This window comes from Podarcis bocagei, assembly GCF_964188305.1.
Source record: "Podarcis bocagei genome assembly, chromosome: 9".
Taxonomy (NCBI): Eukaryota; Metazoa; Chordata; class Lepidosauria; order Squamata; family Lacertidae; genus Podarcis; species Podarcis bocagei.
Genome location: NC_138134.1, coordinates 67,778,417 through 67,802,276, shown reverse-complemented (window position 1 = coordinate 67,802,276; position 23,860 = coordinate 67,778,417). Strand labels below are relative to the sequence as shown.

General features: G+C 44.4%; 1 protein-coding gene across 2 annotated transcripts in view; it reads right to left on the bottom strand.

The window, feature by feature from the left end:
• Positions 1-7,210: 7,210 nt before the first annotated feature.
• RASGEF1B (RasGEF domain family member 1B) overlaps positions 7,211-23,860 on the bottom strand; it is a 256,907-nt gene continuing 240,257 nt past the window's right edge. For both annotated transcript variants that reach the window (XM_081207141.1, XM_081207142.1), the window contains 10 exons: positions 21,741-21,953; positions 21,539-21,613; positions 20,235-20,330; positions 17,858-17,960; positions 17,001-17,080; positions 16,082-16,177; positions 13,069-13,164; positions 11,636-11,759; positions 10,501-10,573; positions 7,211-8,916 (listed from right to left, as the gene is read on the bottom strand). In XM_081207141.1, the coding sequence (XP_081063267.1) occupies positions 8,892-8,916; positions 10,501-10,573; positions 11,636-11,759; positions 13,069-13,164; positions 16,082-16,177; positions 17,001-17,080; positions 17,858-17,960; positions 20,235-20,330; positions 21,539-21,613; positions 21,741-21,953 (981 nt within the window). In that variant the 3' untranslated portion in view covers positions 7,211-8,891. The remainder of the gene's footprint in view (positions 8,917-10,500; positions 10,574-11,635; positions 11,760-13,068; positions 13,165-16,081; positions 16,178-17,000; positions 17,081-17,857; positions 17,961-20,234; positions 20,331-21,538; positions 21,614-21,740; positions 21,954-23,860) is intronic.

The following is a 23,860-nucleotide window of genomic DNA, read 5'->3' as shown; positions in this document are numbered from 1 at the left end:
CAGAATTCTTTGGTGGGAGCCATGGCAGGCGTACTTGAACATAAAACCAATCTAGTCTACTGTTTCCATGCCTTTCAATCCTTGTTGTTGCTGTTTAGTCGTTTAGTCATGTCCGACTCTTTGTGACCCCCTGGACCAGAGCACGCCAGCCACTTCTGTCTTCCACTGCCTCCCGCAGTTTGGTCAAACTCATGCTGGTAGCTTCGAGAACACTGTCCAACCATCTCATCCTTTGTCGTCCCCTTCTCCTTATGCCCTCCATCTTTCCCAACATCAGGGTCTTTTCCAGGGAGTCTTCTCTTCTCATGAGGTGGCCAAAGTATTGGAGCCTCAGCTTCAGGATCTGTCCTTCCAGTGAGCACTCAGGGCTGATTTCCTTCAGAATGGAGAGATTTGATCTTCTTGCAGTCCATGGGACTCTCAAGAGTCTCCTCCAACACCATAATTCAAAAGCATCAATTCTTTGGCGATCAGCCTTCTTTATGGTCCAGCTCTCACTTCCATACATCACTACTGGGGAAACCATAGCTTTAACTATACGGACCTTTGTCGGCAAGGTGATGTCTCTGCTTTTTAAGATGCTGTCTAGGTTTGTCATTCCTTTTCTCCCACGAAGCAGGCGTCTTTTAATTCCGTGACTGCTGTCACCATCTGCATGATCATGAAACCCAAGAAAGTAAAATCTCTCACTGCCTCCATTTCTTCCCTTTCTATTTGCCACGAGGTGATGGGCCCAGTGGCCATGATCTTAGTTTTTTTGATGTTGAGCTTCAAACCATATTTTGCGCTCTCCTCTTTCACCTTCATTAAAAGGTTTAAGTAGCAATTCAAATATTTCTCTCTCTCCCAAAAGCACTAGGTGGTGCTAGCATCCCAGTGAAGTCCCGGCGTTTCCTCCTGGGATTTCTGCAGACCAGAGCAGACCAAGTATGAGCGGCAGGGCCTGGAGAACTCTCGTAAATTGTGTCGCTTCTCTTGTGACATTTGCTGAATCAGCCAAAGAAAGGCAGAGCAATAAAACTGGAGAATGAAACAGCTCAACAATTAATAGAGCCATAACAAAGCTTCTCCCTTCATCTCCCCCAATGCCAGTGTCTGGGGCAATGATCAACTTTTCCTTGGTTGCTGTGATTTGATTTGCATATCAACCAGACGTGTGTGTGCGCGCAGCTTCAAGGTATAAATGGAAGACACCGGGGAAGAATTATCAGCAGAAAGGGCCTGGAAATTAAAAAGTTTGGGTTTGGAGAGGCAAATGTGGTTGGAAAAAGTTACGGAAAACAGATTTGAAATTTACGGCATGTAGTACGCTGAAAGAAAATTATATGAAAATAATGTACCGGTGGTATTTGACTCCTAGTGAACTAGCAAAAATGTATAGAACAAGTACAAATATCTGCTGGAAATGTAAAGGGAAAGAAGGTACCTTTTATCATATGTGGTGGTCGTGTGAGGTAATAAAAGCTTTCTCGGAGATGATATATAATGAAATGAAAAAAGTGTTTAAAATAACTTTTGTTTAAAAAAACCCAGAGGCCTTTTTATTAGGAATTGTAGGTACCAACCTCCCAAAGGAGCAGAGAAGGCTTTTTATGTATGCGACAACAGCCACACAGCTGCTACTAGCCCAGACATGGAAAGAAGAAAGATTCCCTACCAGAGAGGAATGGCAAACTAAGATGTTGGACTACACTGAAATAGCAAAAGTGACCAGAAAGCTCAGGAACCAAGAGGACAAAAACTTCAAGAAAGAATGGGGGAAAATTACAATTTATTTAGGAGACCACTGTAAGCAGATGGAAACAGTAGCATGATTTTAAACTCACTTGTGATGTAACAAATACTATGGATAATATGGATAGATATGAAATATAGATTATGATATAATTTGTAGTTGAAAATGCTGACATTAGGACCCACAGAGGGGATGGGAGAGATCTCGAGATTCAGAGAAATCTCTGTACATGGAAATGTATTTAGTTTTGTTATAAATCTAATTTGAAAAATCAAATTAAAATTATTTATTTTTATTTATTTTTAAATGTGGTTGTCCAAAAGGAGGGATAGCTAGCTTGTTACCCCCAAATGTTGCTAGACTCCAACTCCTGTCAGCCTCAGAAAACATGGCTACCACTAGGGTACGACCTAGTTTGTATAAATCCCTTTGTCATGGGCTGGTTGGACTCAGAGGAATGGTGGGAGGTGCCAGCTGGGGAACCCCCAAGGGAAGAAGGCTCAGAGCCTGCGGATTGGTGGTGGGACAACAATGAGTGGTCAGAGGTAGAAGACTGAGAGGAGGAAGTGTCAGAAGCTGAAGAGGTAACAGGACTTGGTGAGCAGGGAGAGTCTGTGGCAGAGAGAAGTCCAGAAGCTGAAGCTGAAGAAAGGGAGATGAGTCAGGCTGGTGAAGAAGCACAGGAATCTCCCGCTCCTGCTGTGACCAGCTCCCCTCCTGCCTGGTCTGCCAGGACCAGGAGAGGCATGAAGAGAGAGGAGGTAAGGCAGGCAACGCCAGCATAGTCTCAGATTGCTTGGGGGAAACCCAGGAGAGGAGTCATCTTAGGCAGCTGTGGGAAGGTTCTGCAAGTGCCTCATAAGGGCAGATCTATTGAAGAGGAGTTGCTGTGCACTTTAGGCCTGGCAGACCTGAGCACATCCTGTTTCTTCTAATAAAGAAGTGGTGGTTTAGTGGTGGCTTGCTTCTGACACCCCCTTCATTTGAACGGAACTTGCACAGGAGAAATCCCTGCTGGACCTTGCCCTAAGAGCTTGACTCTGCACATCCCACCAGCTGCCTTGACGCCTTGTCCCTTCCAAGGACACAGTTCTGGATTTTAACCTTTGAAGTCCTAAGCAGCTTGAGACCCACCCTGGTACCTTCAGGACTGCTTTCTCCCCTGTGAGCTTTCCAAGATCATTCTTAGAAGCCCTTCCCTGGGTTCTCCAGCTGCGGGAGGGTGTTGTGAGCCTGGGGATTGGTGGTGGGGCAACAATGAGTGGTCAGAGGGAGAAGACTGAGAGGAGGTGGTGTTGGAAGCTGAAGAGGTCATAGGGCTTAGTGGGCTGGGAGAGTCTGCAGAAGAGAGAAGGCAGAAGCTGAAGCAGGAGAGGAGGGGGGCCAAGAGGAGGGGGTTCAAGAGGCTTGTGTGTCTCTTCCTCCTGAAGCGAGAAGCTCCCCTCCACCCTGGTCTCCCAGAAGAGTCATGAAAGGGGCAGAGAAGAGGTTGTCTGCATGCAGGCATAGTCTCTGATTGCTTGGGGGAAAGCTCTGGAGAGGAGAAGACTGTGCGGAGGCAGGGACTTTCAGTCTCGGCAACTGATTTCCATGCAGTAAGACCCTCAGGAATGAGCTGCTCTGCTCATTAGGTCTGACCAGTGTCGGATTTATGTATAGGCTAAGTAGGCTGAAGCCTAGGGCCTCTAAATCTAGGGGGCTTCCCCAGTCCATCCACCCCCCAGCGGGCAGTCTCCCCTCACCCAAAATTGCAAACCCAAGACTTCATGCAAGGGCAGGGCAAATTGGGCCCAGCAACCATGGGACTCAGGGCCAGCCAGTGGGTTCCAATGTGAAACTCTTCAGCTGCGAGAGGGGGCTGTGAGTGGGGACCAAAACTGTGCACAGCATTATAAAATCTATGGTGTGACCACACTTGGAACTTTTGACTTGTCTTATCGCTTCCTTTTCCCAACACAGGCTCCCACCTCGCTGGTCTGCCCTCCTTTCAATCTCACATCATCACATCTGCCCAGTAGAATGATAAATGGAGAGAAGGGACAGTACTGGGGGGGTGGGAGTGGGATGAGGCGTCTATTGTTGTACACAGAAGCCAAGCTCATTTGCATCCAAAGTGAAGGGCTTCTGGCTTGCCTAAGGCCATCATATTTGCATCTCTTTTCAAAAGGGGGAGTCCCACGGCTGGCCCCATCTCGCAGCACCTGCTGCTACTGTTGTGAAGGTGGAGAGGCTCATGTCATTCAAGGCTCCCGCTGCCTGCTTTGGTATGCACAGCCTCTTTGCAAGCCAGATCAACACTCTCCATCCCAAAGCACACAACAGTGGCTGCTTTCGACTGTCAACACTCTGTTGCCTTTTTATATTCTCCCCACTTCTCCAGAAGCACCATAAATGAAACATGTTTGCCCCAGACACCCGGAGAGTCAAAACAACGGAGGAAATGTAAATTATTTCCACAGATAAGCAAACGATTGCATTGGAAGAGGCAGAAGCAATCCTAAAGTAATTATATTTTATTATTTTATATCAAGCCACCTCGGAGATCTTTCTGGGATAAAAGGCGGAATAGAAACCAAACTAAGAAAGAAACAATGAAGAGATAAATAACCACAGACTCCATCATCTATGCAGTCCACACTTATTTTGTATTTAAAATGTTTTCTGAGGATGATTCAGGATATTCCTTTGAAATGTATTTATATTGGATATGTTAAAGCAAGATAAAAGAAAAATGGGCTTTGAGGACAAGAAATCAAAATTCAATATAGAAATAATAGAAGGTAAAAACAAAACATTGTCTAAATTATATGACATATTACTGGAATGGCATACAAAAGACGAGGAAGTCAAAGAGGCAATGATTAAATGGGCAATTGACTTCGGCTATAACATCGAATTTGAAAAGTGGTTGAAATTGTGGAATAGAGATATTAAATTTACGGCCTGTACGAGTTTGAGAGAAAATGTTTGGAAAATGCTCTATAGATGGTATCTTACGCCGGCAAAATTGGCTAAAATCTATAGATCAGAAAATAAGACATGCTGGAAATGTGGTGAAGTGGAGGGAGACCTCTACCATATGTGGTGGCAATGCAACAAGGTGAAGGTTTTTTGGGAAGCAATTTATAATGAACTTAAAAAAGTTTTTAAATATACTTTCCCCAAAAGACCTGAGGCCTTTTTGCTGGGAATTATGGGTAAGGAAATAAAAAATGAAGATAAAAAAATATTTCTCTATGCCACCACAGCCGCAAGAATTATGTTGGCACAAAACTGGAAAACAGAAACTATACCTAACGTAAGTGACTGGCAGGTCAAAATGATTAACTATGCCGAGCTAGATAGATTAACAGGCAGAATACGAGACCAAGACGACCAGAAATTTCAAAAAAATTGGAGTAAATTTTGGAAATATATTGGAACGGATATATAGGAGGAACTGGCGGTATTAGAAAAACTTTATCAGCTAATAATTATAAACTTTAATAAACTAATTACGCAACCCGGGATTTATTTGATACTTACCAAAAGGGTGAAGGGAAGTCAAAGGCTAAGTAGAGCCTAATGTTTATATTATTTTTTTGTATGATTGTACACTTACTTTTTGTATAGCATGAAATTAGGATGAATAATTTATGTTAAAATGTTTATTTTTGTATTTGTTTGTCCTTTTTTCTTTTTTCTTTTACAAATTCTGAATAAAAATTTACTTGCAAAAAAAAAAGAAATGTATTTATATTGGTTTGGTTGCATCGCAAGTTGTTTGCTTCAAAAACCGAGCTGAAAATACTGAAATAAATCGAGGGGTGATGACGTCTCAAGGTTCAAGATACACTGTGGGATAATGGTTTGAGGCCAGGCTCAAATCTCCACTCAGTCCTGAAACTCACTGGGTAACCTTGGGCTAGTTACTGTCTCTGGGTTGAACCCACCACAAAAGGTTGTTGTGGGCGAGAAGAAAAACATAAGTGTCAAGAACTACCATGAGGAAATGAGGGATATAAACATTCATCTGCTTCCATCTATATTTGATAGGTGTCTCTGTTGCCATACTTCTCCACCTGCTGTTTTATTCCTGGAAGACCCAGCCAAAATGGCCAAAGGTCAGAGATTTAGGGAATTTTAATCCATCAACTTCTAGAGGTCACTAGGTTCTACCATTTATGGTGACCAGGCCTAACACCCGTAGCCTGGAGTACAAACAGGGCTAGCCTGAGCGCATAGAAATGTAGAGCTGAATGAAGTATTTCACACACAAAGCAAGAGGTGGCCATATTGGTAAAAATCTGTGATGCGGTTGAATTATGAATTAGCCAGTTTCTACAGAGGGCCAACACCATTCCACCATGTGAGGTGGCTGCCATTATCACGGGGAACCTCTTTTCCATGGGCATGATTAGGCCTGACAGGCCTCTGGGTTTGGCCTACGAGGCCATTTTAAGCAAAACATGCCCACTCATTGATCACCTGATGTTGCAAGATGTCAGGTGCAGAGATCTGCTATCTCCGACGTAAGAATGAAGTGCTAAGATCAGAGAGAAGGCTTATCTCATGTATTAGTGCTGAGCACCACAGTGCTACGATCAGAGATAAATTAATGGGGCCACAGTACTAAGACTGGAGATAAGCTTCAGCCTGCTGCTTTTAAAATTTCCATTGAACTCATTTTTACTTCCTTTTTTGTGCTAGAGAGCCACACCCTTCAGTTTATAGAGTGGGGAATGGTGACTAGTAAGAAGTGTTCATCTCTTCAGATGTTATTCTCCCCTCATGATTCCACCTGCAAGAGGGTTGAATCCAATACTATTTATACTTAGAGTAGACCTACTGAAATCAATAGACATGGATAACTTAGATCCCTTGTTTTTAGGGAGTAGGAATGAGTTGAGTATTGCAGAACTGGCAAAACTGACAGGAGGAACCCAGAACCAGCGAGACCAAGCATTCCAAAAGGACTGGAACAAATTTATATTATATTATATCTGAAAGACAAATGTAAGCAATTAACATCATTTGAAGAGTTATTTGAAGATTTGTAAAATGAAATTGCTACCTGTTCAGGTTGAGTAATGTAAAGTAATGTAAACCATCAGACGGGAGGGATGGAAGTCGTTAGGCTAAGTTGAGCCAAAGAGATAAAATAAGAGGGTATGATGTTATGTAATGTGATTACATGTAAATAAATATCATTTATAGAAATGAGTTGAGTATGGCTCAGAGAAACTAGGAACAGCCCATGGGAGTCTACACCCTTTCGTCAACCAAGACACGCATACAAACTCTGTCAATACATGCTGTGATCACAGGGTAGTAGTAGTGTAAATTCTTAACAGTGGGATCCTGCGCATCTCTCAAGGAGCAGAAGCCACCATTCTTTTTCAGTAGGGTGTCTCCTTTTTTGCAGAAGTAATTAAAGAAGAAGAGTCGAGCCTTGAACTCCTTTTCCAAATCTACAAGTATGCAGGGCAATGCAAGTGTAGATATAGATATATTTATTTTCAATTTTGAACGGCGGCACTGATTACATACAAATCCCTGTGCTTAGAAGACGATTCTGGCAAATGAAGGACCCCCACCTTGAACATTAGGCTGCCTAATAATGGAGGGTTATGCTTCATTTGGCAGAATTTCCTAGAGGGCAAAATACAGTGGCTAAGCATTCCGGTTACTACAGAATGTATAACAAGAGGCCCTCTTTCACAGTCAAAATATTGCTCATAAACTCATGAAGCAAAAGACAGTCGGTTGTTTTCAACCCACACTTTAGCAGAAGATTATCCTTCCCTTGTCTTTAAGACATCACACAATTCCAGTTAGCTTTACTGGGTCACACATTACTTCAACCATTACTTCCGTTTTTCTCAAAAACCCTCAATAAAGGCATTGATCTACCCAGTCTGAGCTGCAATTTTTGAAGAGGAAATAATAAGTCAAATTGTTCAACCAATAACCTGGGGTGGGAAGGAGATGCAGGCAATTTGGTGATGTCTACATTAGAAATTGAAGACTTTCAAATTGGTTTAAATGTTTTGGCTCCCCAAGAAACTATGGGAGGAAATAGTTTTATGAACAAGGTAGAGCAGGAGTTGTAGTCCAATTACATCTAGACTCATTCCTCCAGTCCTGAGCTGGAGGTCTCTACCCTGACTACTTTCAGATAGCTACAGTTCCAGAGGTTTTCTGGATAAAGCCAGGAAGTTAAATCAGATTCATACCAGATTATGTTTACTGTGTAAATGTGCCCTTCAGAATCAAATAAAAAGACAGTGTAACTATAAATTGGGGAGAGGGTTTCTTTTCTACAGAGTCTAGCTACATTTGCTACATTTCCTTCTAGTGTCTCTGCTTTTCCTATCACAGCACTGAGTTTAATCACTTCTCGTTTTTAAATAATACCACAACAATAGTTTGCCAGCCAGCAGCAAACTCAAGGAAGAAACAGAACAAACGGAAAACCCAACGACCCCAAAGGAATAATCATTAATCCCTTCCCCACGATAAATAAACGCAAATCTTAAGCAGACCATGTCACTTTGCCGTGAATGTTTCTTCTTCTCCCCAAGGAGGAAACCAAAGTTCTTAGATTCACTGAGCAAAATATCAGCCCGAGACAGTTTTCCTTTCCATTCACCGCTCAAAACATGACACAGCCGAAAAACGAGATGCCGGCAGTTGGAATGAAAGTTTGTTTGGGACTCCGGCCCACAAGTAGCAGCAAGTTGTTAATACAAAGGAGCAGCGAGGCAAAGGTGTTTTTTTTTAAGGTGGTGATGGAATCCCATCCAGGTGTTTTGAAATGATTCAAAGAAGAGTCAGATCTTCAAACGGCTTTCCTCATCGCTGTCTTTTGATCAATCACCCAAAACAAACCAGTCACTTAATCTGATGATCCATCAGGTTTGAGAAGCCGGTCTGCTTGTTCTCGAGTTAACGTGCGGTTGTTCCTTAAGTTGAATAAAGTCCTGACATGTCTTAACTAGCTGCACAGCTCTTATAACTTAAAATGTCACTTGATTTAAAGAGGGAGGGAGGGGGAGGAGGGGGGAAATAAATAAGTGACATCAATAATGGCCTTCAATTAAAAAAATAATCCACATCAGCACAGCAGCAGCAGCAGCAGCAGCAGCAGCAGCAGCAGCAGGAAGCCAGTCATGGATTAAACCCTTCCAAGAAGCGTTGACCTAAAAGACAGAGGAGTAGAGAGGACACTCATTAGGAACAAAGGCGGTTGGTAGGACAGGTGGGAGGCCAACAGCAGGTGGCGCCAAAACCAATGACAAATGAAGCCCAAACCAATGGCAGACACAGCCAATTAATTCAAGTTTTGCTCCGGTTCTCCTCCTTTCTACAAGGGGCAATATGGCATCTGAGGAGCTGACAGCGAAGACCACCCCATGGGCAGGAAGGACAACAAACGGAGGATATTAAGACAGCTCCCCATTGATTAGGACACTGGGAAACCGCTCGACGCTCAGACGTTGCATTTGTTGGTCTCTCTCTGAACTGTCCACCAAATGGGTCTGGGTGTATTTTAGGGCTTGTGGCTCTCAGGAACACAGTAGATTGGCAGCAACCTCAAAGGAGCTAAACGTCATCTTTCAAAAGTGCAGCGCAGACAGTGGGGAACCTCAGTCTGGGTTAGGGCAGAAGTGGCCCTCCAAATCTCTGTTTGGCCCTTGGGAGTTTCCTATAGCCACCCCCCTCTTCCCAGGCTACGCCTGTCAATGGCCCCACCCTAAGGTCGCACCAAAACGTTGTGCAACTTTCTCAGGCAAAAAGGTATTGCGCTAGCAGGTTTCATTCCACAACTGCCATTGGCATATGGTTTCATCTTTGCATGCCACAGTTCTTTAGCTAGCAAAGGAGGGACATTATGGGACTTTAACCAATGCAGCCTTCTCTAACCTGGTAGGTAAAGTAAAGGTAAAGGGACCCCTGACCATTAGGTCCAGTCATGACCGACTCTGGGGTTGCGGCGCTCATCTTGCTTTATTGGCCGACGGAGCCAGCATACAGCTTCCAGGTCATGTGGCCAGCATGACTAAGCCGCTTCTGGCGAACCAGAGCAGCGCACGGAAACGACGTTTACCTTACCTATTTATCTATTTGCACTTTGATGTGCTTTCGAACTGCTAGGTGGGCACGAGCAGGGACTGAGCAATGTGAGCTCACCCTGTCGCGGGGATTCAAACCACTGACCTTCTGATCGGCAAGTCCTAGGCTCTGTGGTTTAACCCACAGTGCCACCTGCATCCCTTCCCATAACCTGGTACGCTCTAGCTATTGTTAGACTTTAGCTCCCATCATGTTCAATTGTTAAGGAATGATGGGAGTTGCAGTCTAGCGGCATACAAAAGGGCACCAAGCCTGAATCAGCACAAGAAGTCAACTTTAGGAGAATTTAGAAACATGCATGACTGACTGGACAAAAGCTTTCAAAACAAGAAAGGGAAGGAAACTGGAAATCTGTCTGGGCAAAAAAAAAAAAAATGCATTCATTCAATTTTTAAAGATGAAAAAGGAGGTTCCTAATACATTGGAGAAGGGTGGAAGGACCAAATAAAACAGGAAGAAAAAACAGCTTGTGTGCTAATACTTTGGGAAAGCCCAGAAATTAAATAAGACTTTTTTTTGGAAGCAAGTTCACACTGTGTCCATCTGTTGAGGCATGCAGCAGTGGAACACTTGGTATGGAAGGTGTCTTAGCGCTCAAGCAACTTTGCAGTCTGCTGATTTATCTGACGACAATCCCCTTTGACACTGACCTGAGAGTCTTCCATCTGTCTTTTTCAATGTGGTTCTCGGGGCCTTCGCTCTCGTAGGAAGCCAAGTAAAGTGCTGCAGTCAGAAGAAACAGAACGTCATCATTACAGGCATGCGACACCCGACACACGGGTAGAGTGTCGGACTGGGACCCGGGAGACCAGGGTTCGAAACCCCACTCAGCTCACTGGAAGACCCCCAGGGCAAGTCACTCACTCTCAGCCTAACCTGCCTTACAAGGTCATTGTGGAGATTAAAATGAGGAGGGGGAGAATTGTGTTGAGCTCCCTGGCAAAGAAGTAGGAAACAAATGCAACAAATAAATAGCTATCTTCCAGTCCTTGCCTCAGAGGATTTCTTCAGCATCTCAACGCTTGGGGTAGGGGCCATGTCACTTCCAAGTGTACAGTAACAAGGTCTGGATGGTAAAGAACCCTCTTATATTTTTTTTATTTAAAAAAACTGCTTGCAGAATACTTTATCCATCCTGATCTTCTGTAATGACTGTCCTCCTCCTGCTATTTGTTGTTAGAATATTTGGCTATGGATTTTTGAATTATTGCAATTAATTACATGCCACCTTTCTATCTCAGTTGGGACATTCATGGCAGGCGACAACCATTATTTGAAGCACAGTCGCCAGATTTAAACAACCATTATTTCTAGACTTGCATTGTTTTAATTGTGAATCAAATGTTTTTCTGTTGCAGGGATTGTCTTGCTTCTCCATCCTGTGATTCAGGTGGACTTCCTTCCTTCCTTCCTTCCTTCCTTCCTTCCTTCCTTCCTTCCTTCCTTCCTTTCTTTCTTTCTAGAGCTATTATGTACCTTTATTCATTGATAAGAGCAAACCACTCTCCTTTGTGATTGGAAGTGGGGGTTGTCTTGATGATGCTATGGATGCTAGCCAATCAGCACTGTATAAAGCTGGCCTTTCATCACTAACTTGTAGTACTGTGGGTTTTTTGTACCCCTCTTTCCCAGAGACTCACAGGTGTATCAAATGCTAACTCTGCCCTTCTTCTCCCAAGGGGCTACTTCCAACAAAGCTAGGGTGGTCTTCTGTATTTCCCAAAAATAAAGTGATAGATGACAGCAGGCGCACTGCTCAATGACTAGTGTTTGCACATCTCTTACCATCCTCGCTGAAGACTGGGACGGTGAGCAGGTATGGAAGGATTTTCCGGTCTCTTTCAAAAGGGCACTCAACTTGTTTCCACGTCATAAACTCACTCACTTGTTTAGCCAGTTCCCAAAATTTCTGGAATTTAATAGATGGCAGAGAAGGTCAGTAAAAACATGTTCACAAAAAGAAAACAAACCCAACAACTAATCAAAGTCTGAGTCAAGAAAAGAGAGGGATGCGTGGTGTAAAATTCCAAATTAGTATTTCCAACAGCTGCGACAGAGGTAAAAAGGTAAAGGGACCCCTGATCATTAGGTCCAGTCATGGCTGACTCTGGGGTTGCGGTGCGCATCTCGCTTTATTGGCCGAGGGAGCCAGCGTACAGCTTCCAGGTCATGTGGCCAGCATGACTAAGCTGCTTCCCGCGAACCAGAGCAGCACACGGAAACGCCGTTTACCTTCCTATTTATCTACTTGCACTTTGACGTGCTTTTGAACTGCTAGGTTGGCAGGAGCTGGGACCGAAAAACGGGAGCTCACCCTGTTGCAGGGATTCAAACCGCCGACCTTCTTATCGGCAAGTCCTAGGCTCTGTGGTTTAACCCACAGCGCCACCCGCGTCCCTTACGATAGAGGTACACTCTTTTTCTGAAGTAAGAACTGATGACACCACTTCACCCTTATATGACGGTGATGCTTCACCCTTAAGAGAGCTACAACTCCCAGGAAGTGGGATTCATAATCTGTGAAAGGAATAGGGGTCTCCTAACAACTCTAAGCACCCTTAACAAACTTCAGTACCTAGGATTCTTTGGTGGAAGCCATGACAGTTTAAAATGGGACAGCTCAGTCGGTAGAGCATGAGACCTTTAATCTCAGGGTCATGGGTTTGAACCCCACATTGGGCAAAACATTCCTACATTGCAGGGGATTGAACAAGATGACCCTCAGGGTCCCTTCCTACCATAGCTGTCAACGTTTCCCTTTCTTAAAGAGAAATTCCCTTATTCCGAATAGGATTCCTTGCAGGAAAAGGGAAAAGTTGACAGCTATGCTTCCAAACTCTACAATTCTATGATTCTGCTTGAAATGTATAGTGCAGATGTGGCCCTAAAACAGATGTAAAGAGAGAGAGGGAGGGAACCTGAATGCTTGTCTGTTTTTAGAGGAAGGGCATGGCCAACCACAAGCAGTGAAAGAGACAAAGTCAGAGCAGACATTTTCCCCCCAAAGGGTGGGGTCTTTGCCAACAGGACCCGGCAGCAGACACCAAATGATTAAGTCTATACCTCCGGGACTAGTCATGCTCACAATTAGCATCAAGAGATGGGCAGCCAACCCTCCGGCAAGGCTTTCTGCTCACAGTTTAATTAGCAAAGCTTGTCGGTTAAAAAAACAAACCACACACAGACACATCGAGAAATTCCGAGCATGCTCTACTTACTTCGAAATTGACGTGGCCGTTGGGCAGGCGGTTGGCGCAGCCCTCGTTGAGGAAGTAAATGTCCTTGATAAGCAGGCTGAAGAAAGGGATGACAATCTAAGGAAGAAGGGGAACAACAGGCTTAGTTAGCATCCGTTCCAGAAGGGAGGCAGCACAACAATGGGCAAAGTCAAGGTGCTCCAGTAAAAACTTGAAAACGGCTAATGCATGTAGCCTAGAGGCAAAGGAGCATTTCTAAGGTGCCTTATACAAAGTCTGGCCTTTTTATTCATCTAGCTCAGCATCGTTGACACTGTCTAGTAGCCTTCCCCTCCCTTTCAGCAGCGCTGAAGCTAGCATAATAGTGACACTGTCTGTCTAAGGCACACACTCTTTCTACCAAAGGCCAGGGATCGGGGCTGAACACAAGTATTAATGAACTTATGAGTTGTTAAGTGTATTCTGAAAACCACGAACAACAACAAGACTGAAAGTGGTAATGCCTGGGAACTGCCATGGCATTGCCATCTTCTGAAACGCCTTCAAGGATCTTTCTTTACACTCCCTGCAAATTCCTAAGGCCCAGCTGAAATTAAGCAGGACTGTGGCCAACCTTGAGCTGGAGGTTCTTCACTCTGGATGTATTTGCTAATTTATTTATTAAATTTATACCCTGGCTCTTCTTCCCAAAGGACCCCAGGGCAGCAAGCAACAAGTGAGCAAACATCTTAAAAACCATCCCGATACAGCCGCACACTGGGAAACCTCAATTTAAAAGGCCTGATGAAAGAGAGAAGTCTTCGCTTGGCACCGAAAAGACAACAGAGATGAGGCCTAGTTGATATTCAAGCGGGGAGTGATTCCAAAGGACTGGTGCTGTGACAATATAAAGACCCGATTCCTATGTTGTGTGGAATGGACCTCCTAATAAGATGGTATCTGCGGGAGGCCCCCATCTCCACAGCACAGCGACGAGGGCTGGGTGATACCTGGTTTTCAACACCGTGATATACAAATATATCACAATGTCTGAAATAAGGGCGAATCTACATAAAGGCATGGGCTGGCTGCACGGTTTTTCTCAAATTGTGATTTTTGCATAACACACACACACATCATGATTCGCGATGTCGGCAGGTCAAAAATAATGAAACCGATATCATGATATAGACTTCAAACCAGTTTTGGATGATATATCGATATATCACCCAGCCCTAGAAGTGACTGATTTGGTCTATAAGGGGTGTCCTTCAGGTATCCTGGTCCCAAGTGTTATGGGATTTTGCACACCAAAACCAACTTCTTGAACTTAGCTTGGGAGCTAAATGGGAGCCAGTTTCCCTTTGGGTTTCCCATTGCATCTGGCATGCAAACACATGGAAACATACACACAATATCAGTATATTTCCAAACTTACAAGCTTATCACAAGAGTCTTAATACCTGATATATGAACCTTCCTCTTTCCCTACTTCACAACCTCAATTTCATGGGGTGTTGGACCATAATAATCTTTTCAACCCCCTCCTGCAGCTTCTACTTCTAGCATTCCCTTTCCACCAAAACAAACAACCCAACCCACAATTGATCATGCAGGTAAAGGCTGGCTTTTTTAAAAGGTTCAGCTGAACTCCAGGATGTACTACTTTCCTCAAAGTACAGATATTTCAGAGAATATCTTTTGGCCGAGGAGCAGCCTGCAAAGCTTTCATCTTTCTGCCTTTCATCCGGAAAGAGCAAAGTGTTTGCTTCTCACTCTTTTCTAACTTTGCTCCATTTCTGGGGCAATGGAAACGAGAGAGAAAACCCACTAAGAAACTGATTCTCTGCAAAGGCAGCCATGGACAGGAATAACATCGCATTTCCCCATCAGGAAAGGCTTGCCCAAATAATTAGTGTTCCAGCTTGATTCATTTGCATTATTAAAACACATGCCTGGAGAACGCGTGGCCTTCAAGAAGTTGCTGGACTACAACTCCCATCATTCAAGACCATCAACCACATTGACTGGGGATGATGGAAGTTGGAGTCCAATGAAATTCTGCAAGGTTCCCATTATAAAGCCTTCCTTTCTGCTAGCTTAAAAACAGTAGAGCCTCTGACGCCACCACTAGTAAAGGTAAAGGGACCCCTGACCGTTAGGTCCAGTCGTGGCCGACTCTGGGTTTGCGGCGCTCATCTCGCTTTATTGGCCGAGGGAGCTGGCGTACAGCTTCCAGGTCATGTGGCCAGCATGACTAAGCTGCTTCTGGCAAACCAGAGCAGCGCACGGAAACGCCGTGTTTTTTTTACCTTCCCGCTAGAGCGGTACCTATTTATCTACTTGCAATTTGACATGCTTTCGAACTGCTAGGTTGGCAGGAGCTGGGACTGAGCAACGGGAGCTCACCCCATCGTTGGGATTCGAACTGCCGACTTTCTGATTGGCAAGTCCAAGGCTCTGTGGTTTAACCCACAGCGCCACCCGTGTCCCTCTGACGCCACCACTAGCCCCCACCTTTCATTTTTTAAAACGACAACGACAAATTCCTAGGCCTTAAGAGTCACATGTATATGTTCGAAAGTGTGTGGGCAACGTATGGCAAAATATGAGGAACCCAAGTGATGGATAAAATAAATCCCTAATGGCGAAAGACAGCATTTAGTATGTTGCATAGCTCCTTGCTTCTCCTCATGGACTAGCCAAACCAGAATGAATTATCCAAAGTAAGAGAACTATACAAATGGGCCTAGCTTGCATCATTTATACAAGTTGCAGAAGGGAGATTTCCTTGGCATGAAACTGTGATTACCTTGGCACAGTATTCAAGAGTATTTTTTTTAAGTGCAAAGCACACAGAAACCTTTAGGACAGGCCAGATGCTACATTTCTTTATGAGAAAAGTGACAACCAGTGACTAAAAATGCACACACACCCCCAAGACAGTTCCCAGTTAGCAGGAAGCTGTGCTCCAGGCAGATGGCTTACCTGGTGCACACCTCCTAATAAGTAAATTTGGTCCCTGGCCAACCACAAATATATTTGTAAATCATACCTTCTCTCTGTTGCTGTGTGCTGTCAAAGACCTCTGAGCTGCTCCACGCAAAGCTGTGCGGTAATTGTAAAAATTGCTGGAAGGGTCCATTTGATGCTAGATTTTAAAAAAAAGAATGGAAATGTTCACAACATTTCCATGCCATAGCAGACACTACGAAATTATTTAGAAGTCCAGCATTTAATTCAGTGGAAGAGCACCGGATACGAAGCAGCAATCGGCCTGTTTTTAGATAGTTTTTAGTTTGCTGCTGGTGTTACCAATAATTTCATTGTTTTCTTCATCTGTAAACTGCTCTGAGGTTTGTTTACTTTTTACATATGTAAATTTTATGAAATAAACAAATAAAGCAGACAACCAGCAAAGCCTCATCCAAAATTCGAGAGAGAGACAGAGATGGATGGAGATAAGCCACTGTATAGTTCCATACTTAGATAATCAGACATTTGAGTCAGATAAGCTATTTGGAAGGAATAGGAAATTTAACAAATTGGGACCCATGTTCTGCATATTCGCCCACGGAATAGATTTTCAGTGTAATGTTCCTTTTAGTATATTATTTAGTTTTATTATGTTTGTGTCCTCTGCCCTGGGACTTTCATGTGAAGGAGAGATTACAAACGTTCAAAATAAATAAATAAAGCGTTGCCCATTAAATGGCATATGGAAAGCATAGACTACTATAGATTTTTCTAATGGGCTAGGAGCTTCTCTTGTTGCTACACTGTAAGCAGCAGTGTGTAATCAGAACATTTTAAGATATTACCCACCCTCTCCAAACTTTAATGGAACTAGCATTAGGGATAGAAAAAATGGACAGAATAGGTAGATATCTTTGCATAGATGATGAGAACCACTTGTCCCACTGGCTGATAAACAACTGGATAAACAAGATTTCAGGTGACTAAACCACATTTACCTCGAGAATGTCGAATTTGGCCGTCTTAACTTTTGACCAGGTTTTCTTTAGTCTGGAGACAGGGCTCATGTTCATTCCAGCTTTTAGTTCAGAAGGCCACAAGGAAGATGCAGAAACAAGAGCGAAAGAGCACATCATTATTCTGGACTAGATATATTTAAAAAGCAGGGGACAGGGAATTGAATATTTGCAAAGATAGCCATTCTGGCCTCCTTACAGCATTATGAAGATGTGACTAGAAAGTACTGGAGCTGCAGGTCTGGCAGCAAAAGCAGCCTCACATCCTTCTGTCCTCTGTCCCAAGAGTTGGGACTAAGGCTATGGGCATGCCAAACATTTAAAAGCACATTACTTTCCCCCAAAGAATCCTGGGAAATGTAGTTTGCAGCCCTGAAGGTCCAGGGAGGTCCAGCGCCGAGGGCCTTCTGGCGGTTCCCTCGCTGCAAGAAGCCAAGTTACAGGGAACCAGGCAGAGGGCCTTCTCGGTAGTGGCACCCGCCCTGTGGAACACCCTCCCACTAGATGTCAAAGAGAAAAATAACTACCAAACTTTTAGAAGACATCTGAAGGCAGCCCTGTTTAGAGAATCTTTTAATGTTTAATAGGTTATTGTATTTTAATATTCTGTTGGAAGCTGCCCAGAGTGGCTGGGGAAACCAGCTAGATGGGCGGGGTATAAATAATAATAATAATAATAATAATTATTATTATTATTATTATTATTATTATTATTATTAGCCCAGATCTGACCTGAATCAGACTGAGGTGAGCCAACTCATTCTCCAAACCAAGCACCCTTTAACAAGCAACAATTTAAAAATACCATGCAACTACAAAGGATTCCCGTCTATACTTACAAATAATGGCCATTAATGAGTTGAAGTTGCCAATGTTAAAGCACTCCCGGGCCACGTCGATGAAGTACTCTATCATCCTCGCTCGGTGCTTTTTCTTCACAGGCTGAAGGAAGGAAAACAAACCCAAAAGAGAATTAATATAATTTAATTTAATTTAATTTAATTTAATTCTTGTAGAGGAAGGGACAAATGAAGGGGGAAAGCGCAGGTACATATGTCTATATCCAGAGGGCTCTTTTGTAACAGGACTCAACTGGTAGAGAGTTCCAGAACCTCTTTTTTTCTACCCATGGTGGCCATTTTGTGCTGGCACCCACGGCACTTTCATGAGTGCCAACGCCTCATCTTTTTGCCAAAAAAATCACTGTCCCTACCATCTATGGCACTGTAATTTTGTAGCCTTATGAGGCTCTGCCCTCGGGTGGGGAAAATATTGCGCCTGGGAAAGGGAAGTGGGAGTCAACAGACACTCAAGGAATAGTTTCGGAGAAAAAGGTTTTATTTCTACCATCCATGAACTGGTAGAAGGAGCAAGTGTGATAAGTCACAAAAAGCATGCACGAAGTTCACAATCATGTGCACAAGCCCTTTCTAGTTCCCTCCTCCTTTCTCCTTCCTCAGGAGTCCTCTGAGCATGAACAGAAAGCTGTCTTGGGACTCTTGGCACCCTTCCTAGGAAAGGGGGAATGAGAGTGGTTCAGCATGTCCAGAGATGTTGCAACTAGAATGAGATAAGATTCAGTTTCTCAGGCCTGCTATGAACAGAGCCTATTCATTAGCCTTTAAAAGTTACATTTTGCCTTTTGCCACAGCATCTTGTGAGAAAAGCAGAGAAGAGCAGAGAAAAGCTGTTTTGGATTTTTAGAAGACAAAAGGAGTTTGGGACAGTTTTGAGGCCTGGGGTGATTATTGAACCCTGGGGTGATTTCAGACAGGATTTGGGTATCGTGTCCCTTCATTCCCCCCTGTTTGTTTTTGGACAGCCGCCAGGCCTGTCCCAAATGGACCACTATCCTTTCTTGAGGCCACTGAGAAGGGGGAATGAAGGAAGGTGAGGACAGGTGACCTCACCTAGGCCCGAAGTCACCCCCCCCAAAGCAGGCTCAAAGCTTTTCAAAATCATTTTCTCAGCAGCTAAGCATCAGAAACATTCCGCTCTGCTGTAACAAAGGTAGAGAACAGTCCATTGTTTCTCAGGCCTTTCTCATGCCTTCTGGCCTTGCTAAAGAACCACATTGCAACTTGCTTTCTGTCCGGGAACCATGCCAGAACAAGAGATTGAAACAACTGGAACACACTGAAACCACTTCACCCCCCCCCTTTCCTGCCAAGAGTCCAATAGTCCCAAGACAGCTTTCTGTTCATGCTCAGAGGAACTCATAGGCAGGACTCCTGAGGGAAGAGAAAGGAGGAGGGAACTGGAAAGGGGTATATATGCTTGTGCACATGATTGTGAACATGATTGTGAACTTCGTGCATGCTTTTTGTGACTTATCACACTTGCTCCTTCTACCAGTTCATGGATGGTAGAAATAAAACCCTTTTCTCCGAAATTATTCCTTGAGTGTCTGTTGACTCCCACTTCCCTTTCCCGGGCGCAATATTTTTCCCACCCAAGGGCAAAGCCTCATAAGGCTACATTTCAACATTATTCTACAGATACAGTACAAGAACTTGCAACACAAGGAGGACTTTAGGTTGTTCCATCAGCTCCACGCTTGGTATATTTGATCTATGTACTAGTGGCTGTTTCAGAACTGACAGAAAATCACAATGGGACTCTCATCTCGCATTCAGTGGAGAGCTATCAAGGCCCTTCTGCTAACCTTAGCTAGGTACTTCAGGCTCGCACACATTTTATTCTCTTTGGGTGAGCAAATTAAAATCATCCGAAGAAAGGATTTCGCACAGGGACTGAAATGTAGAGCCGATTAACACACGTATTCGCAGGCCTGGCAGCATTACCTGGCATCATTGGTGCCAACCCCTTGCCAGACTCAAATGGTGGAGGGATATACCATTTCACACTAGAGAGAGGGCAGGGTACCCTATTTTAAATTCTCCTCCATGTTAAAAACAAAACACCAAGTTGAACACATTCCCAACATAAACTAGAGCAGGCTTCTTCAACCTCGGTCCTCCAGATGTTTTGAGGCTACAATTCCCATCATCCCTGACCATTGGTCCTGCTAGCTAAGGATCATGGGAGTTGTAGGCCAAAAACATCTGGAGGGCCGAGGTTGAGGAAACCTGAACTAGAGGAAGATTGAGCAATACCTCCCATTTTCAGTTTACTACTTGCAGGGAGATTTTTTTGATGTGGAAGGGTGTTACAAGTATGGCACCCAACCCCCAAACTGTAATCTGATTTGCTTACCATGCAGATTTCTGTGGCAACTAAGTAGCTGAGCCTGTTGAACCATTCTACGTAGGCTTCCAGGTTCCGGGCCTTCTTCCGGTCACCATAGCAGCTCTGAGAAGACAAGAGCAGCCGTTTGTTTCCCATGCCATGTTTCCAAGCGGGGGGAAATTCAACTTCTACAACTTTATTATTGTCTTTACTTCACCTTGGTTTAAATGAGGTTTTATGTATAATACCTAAGCGGCATTCCCCTTCCAGAACTACAATTCCCAGAGTTCCCTGGGAGGAGGGATGGGTTGTTAAACCACTCTCAGAATAGTAGCCATCTGTGAGGGGGATAAGGGTCTCCTAACAAGTCTCAGCACCCTTAAAACTACAGCTCCCATGATTCTTTGGGGGAAGCCATGACTGTTTAAAGTGCTTCAAGTGAATGATGTTAGAATTAGTCAACAGATGCTGTAATCTGGTGACGGTTTTACCCTCCCAGTTAACTTCTGTTCAGCATCATGGACTGACATGACTCTTCAGGAAGCCAAAAGCAACCGCAGGCAACCTCTTCAGTCTCTGCACTGCCATGTTCCTGCCCGTCCTCTCATTTCTTCCCCTGCTGCTCCTCTTATATGGAACCCACACAGTCCTGGTCTCAGTGTTGCAATCCTAGATTATCAATGGAGTTCACAGAATCACGCATAATCGCAGAATTATACAGTTGGAATGATCCAACTCAAGAGAATGATCTAGTCCAGCCTGTTAAGTTGTGGGTGAACATATCAGACGACACAGCAATTCTTCAAACAGTTCTTGTTTATTCACAGGCCAGAACAGAACTGAACTGAAGGGTTCAGCCAGCCTGCTTATATAGAGCTCCAGTACAACGCAACTGTAACCATTTTCTGTAACTATCCAATCACTGAACGTCACTTTCAATCCCTTATTTGCATATGTGGACCTGAGTGAAAACTATCTACAGTATCCCCCCCTGCTGGCCGAGGGTGAGAACTTCAGTACATAACACAGCCTTTCTCAACCTTGGGTCCCCAGATGTTTTTGGTCTACAACTCCCATCATCCCTGACCACTGGTCCTGTGAGCTAGGGATCATGGGAGTTGTAGGCCAAAAACGTCGGGGGACCCAAGGTTGAGAACCACTGATTCTAGTCCAACCCCACAATGTAGGAATCTTTTGCCCAACGTGGGGCTCGGACCCACGACCCTGAGATGAAGGCCTTCATGCTCTACTGATAGAGTTAGCTGAACTTGTCCTGTAGACTGACTGAAACCTAGCACCCACACAAATGTCCACCCAGCCCCCTCATTCACCTTGTCGTTATCCAGCGGGTCCTTTTGTACAAATGCCTGGACAAACTCCTGTGGTCCAATGTAGTTGAGCCTCTCCTGCAGAAAAGGGAAAGGAAAGGAATCAGGACCGGTGGCAAAATTCGCACACAGCCGTCAAAGAAAGGCGAACACAGAACACTGGCAAGATAAGGAGGCAGCGCAGAGCAGGACAGCGTCAACTCACTAGCTCTATGTGAGTCAGCTGCTGGGCTAGCATGTAAGGGTCGCTGCAGACAGTGATGATATCCCTCTGAATGGCCTGGGGTTTGGTCTTCAGGACCGTCAGCCGGTCCGTCGAGCTCGCGTTGATTTTTGCAAGCACCTCCTCGTACTGGCTAAGGGAGGCCAGCTTACGAATGAGATTCTGGATGATTTGCTGCACATTTTTCCGGTACATCTGCCAAAGGAAAAGAAAATAATTAATTCATCAATCAATTTCATTCATATCTCACCGTTCCTCCAAAGAACAGACAGGGTGGCCTACAGGGTTAGATGACTGCAATGCATTACATGCAGGGCTACCTCTGAAGACGGTTCGGAAACTTCAGCTAGTGCAGAATTCGATGGCCAGGCTGCTCACTGGGACAAGGCGGTTTCAGCATATGACACCAATCCTGGCCCAAGCTCACTGGCTGCACTTTAGCTTCTGGGTTCAATTCAAAGTACTGGTTTTGACCAATAAAGCCTTAAACAGCTCAGGCCCACAATACCTCAAAGACAGCCTCTCTCCATATGAACCTACCCGGACCCTGAAATCAACCTCTGAGGTCTTACATTGTGTGCCTTCTCCACGCGAGATCTGGAGAGTGGCAAGATGAGAACGGGCTTTTTTTGTGGTGGCTCCCCGCTTGTGGAACACTCTCCCCAAGGAGGTTTGCTTGGTGCCTTCATTATATAATTTTATGTTGTGAACCACCCTGAGATCTAAGGATGAAGGACGGTATGTACATTTTAATAACAACAACACCAATATTATAATTATAATACCTCCCTGCCTTTTTAAGCCTCATAGCATTCCTGTGAAGCAAGTTAGAGTGACATACAGTGACTAACCCAAGATAATCCAGTGAGCTTCATGGCTGAGTCAGGATTTGAACTCGGGTCTCCCAGGCCCTAGTCTTACACTCTAACCACTACCCCACACTGGCTCTGTTATTGAGTTACGCTTCATGCATATGTAATATCCTCAAGTATTCAAAGTGATTCATATTAGCACAGCCCTGTAAGGCATTGTTATCCCCATGGCTTTTTTGTGGGTGGCAGTATTCACCAGTATAGCACCGCTCTTCTGGAAGCCCATGGAAGCCATTTTGTGCTGGCACCATGACACTTTTAATAAGATATTAGTACAGGCTACTTCATTAAAAAAAACAAAACCAAAATCACACTGTTTTTGAGCCAAGCCATGGTTTAGCTTAGTATTATACGCTAATGTAATGGGTATGAGTTACTCGTGCGTAAACTGCCGCCTCTCTAGGCTTAATTGCCTTGGTTAAACCGTTCTGACTGCACAGCCCATCTCCGCGTGGCTGTCTCAGTCGCTAGCAGAATCTGTCTGTGGGCGTTTCTTAAACCTCTTCCAGCATAGAAGCTGTCTGACTCCCAAATGCCTCCTTCTCTCACTGCGCGGGAGTCTTCTGCGCAGGGAGGGCGTGGGTAGTGGAGGACCTGTGCTCTCCTCACTGATGTCCAGAGAAGAATCCCGGAGCTCTCCCTCCGCCTCCCCCATATCCCGGGTGTTGCGCTGATTTCCTTCCCTCTCTACTGAGCTGCTTCTCCCCCTGGTGCTGGGTCCTTCGCCCGCAGAATCTGGGAGCCTTCCCTTCACCTCTCGCTCTGATGTCAGTTCCCTGACAGCTAACCTGGACTCTTGATCCAGACAAACCACAATCTGTAGCCAAGGTTTGTTCTATAGCTTACTGTTCTGAGTTTGTGTGTGAGAAGATAAGCCCTTAGTCCAGGTTTGGATGCAATGCTAAACTAAACCATGGATTGGCTCACAGCAGCAGCATGATCGGACGAGAAGCAGAGTCGCTGTGATCTCAACTCATATGGCGATCTGTTCACTCTAAACCATGGTTTGGCTTAACATTCCATACAAACTGAGTAACCAACACTTTAACAAAGCAGCACATTTAAAGACCTATAAATTCATTACAGCATAAACAGGATTTTGGATGGGAAAATCTCTGCCCACTCAGATTCCGCTGCCGAAAGGCACTGAGTGTGACAGCTTGGGAGACCGTAATGAGAGATGGCTTTCAGTGATCACTGGGGAGATATCTCAGCCTAAAGACAAAAGAA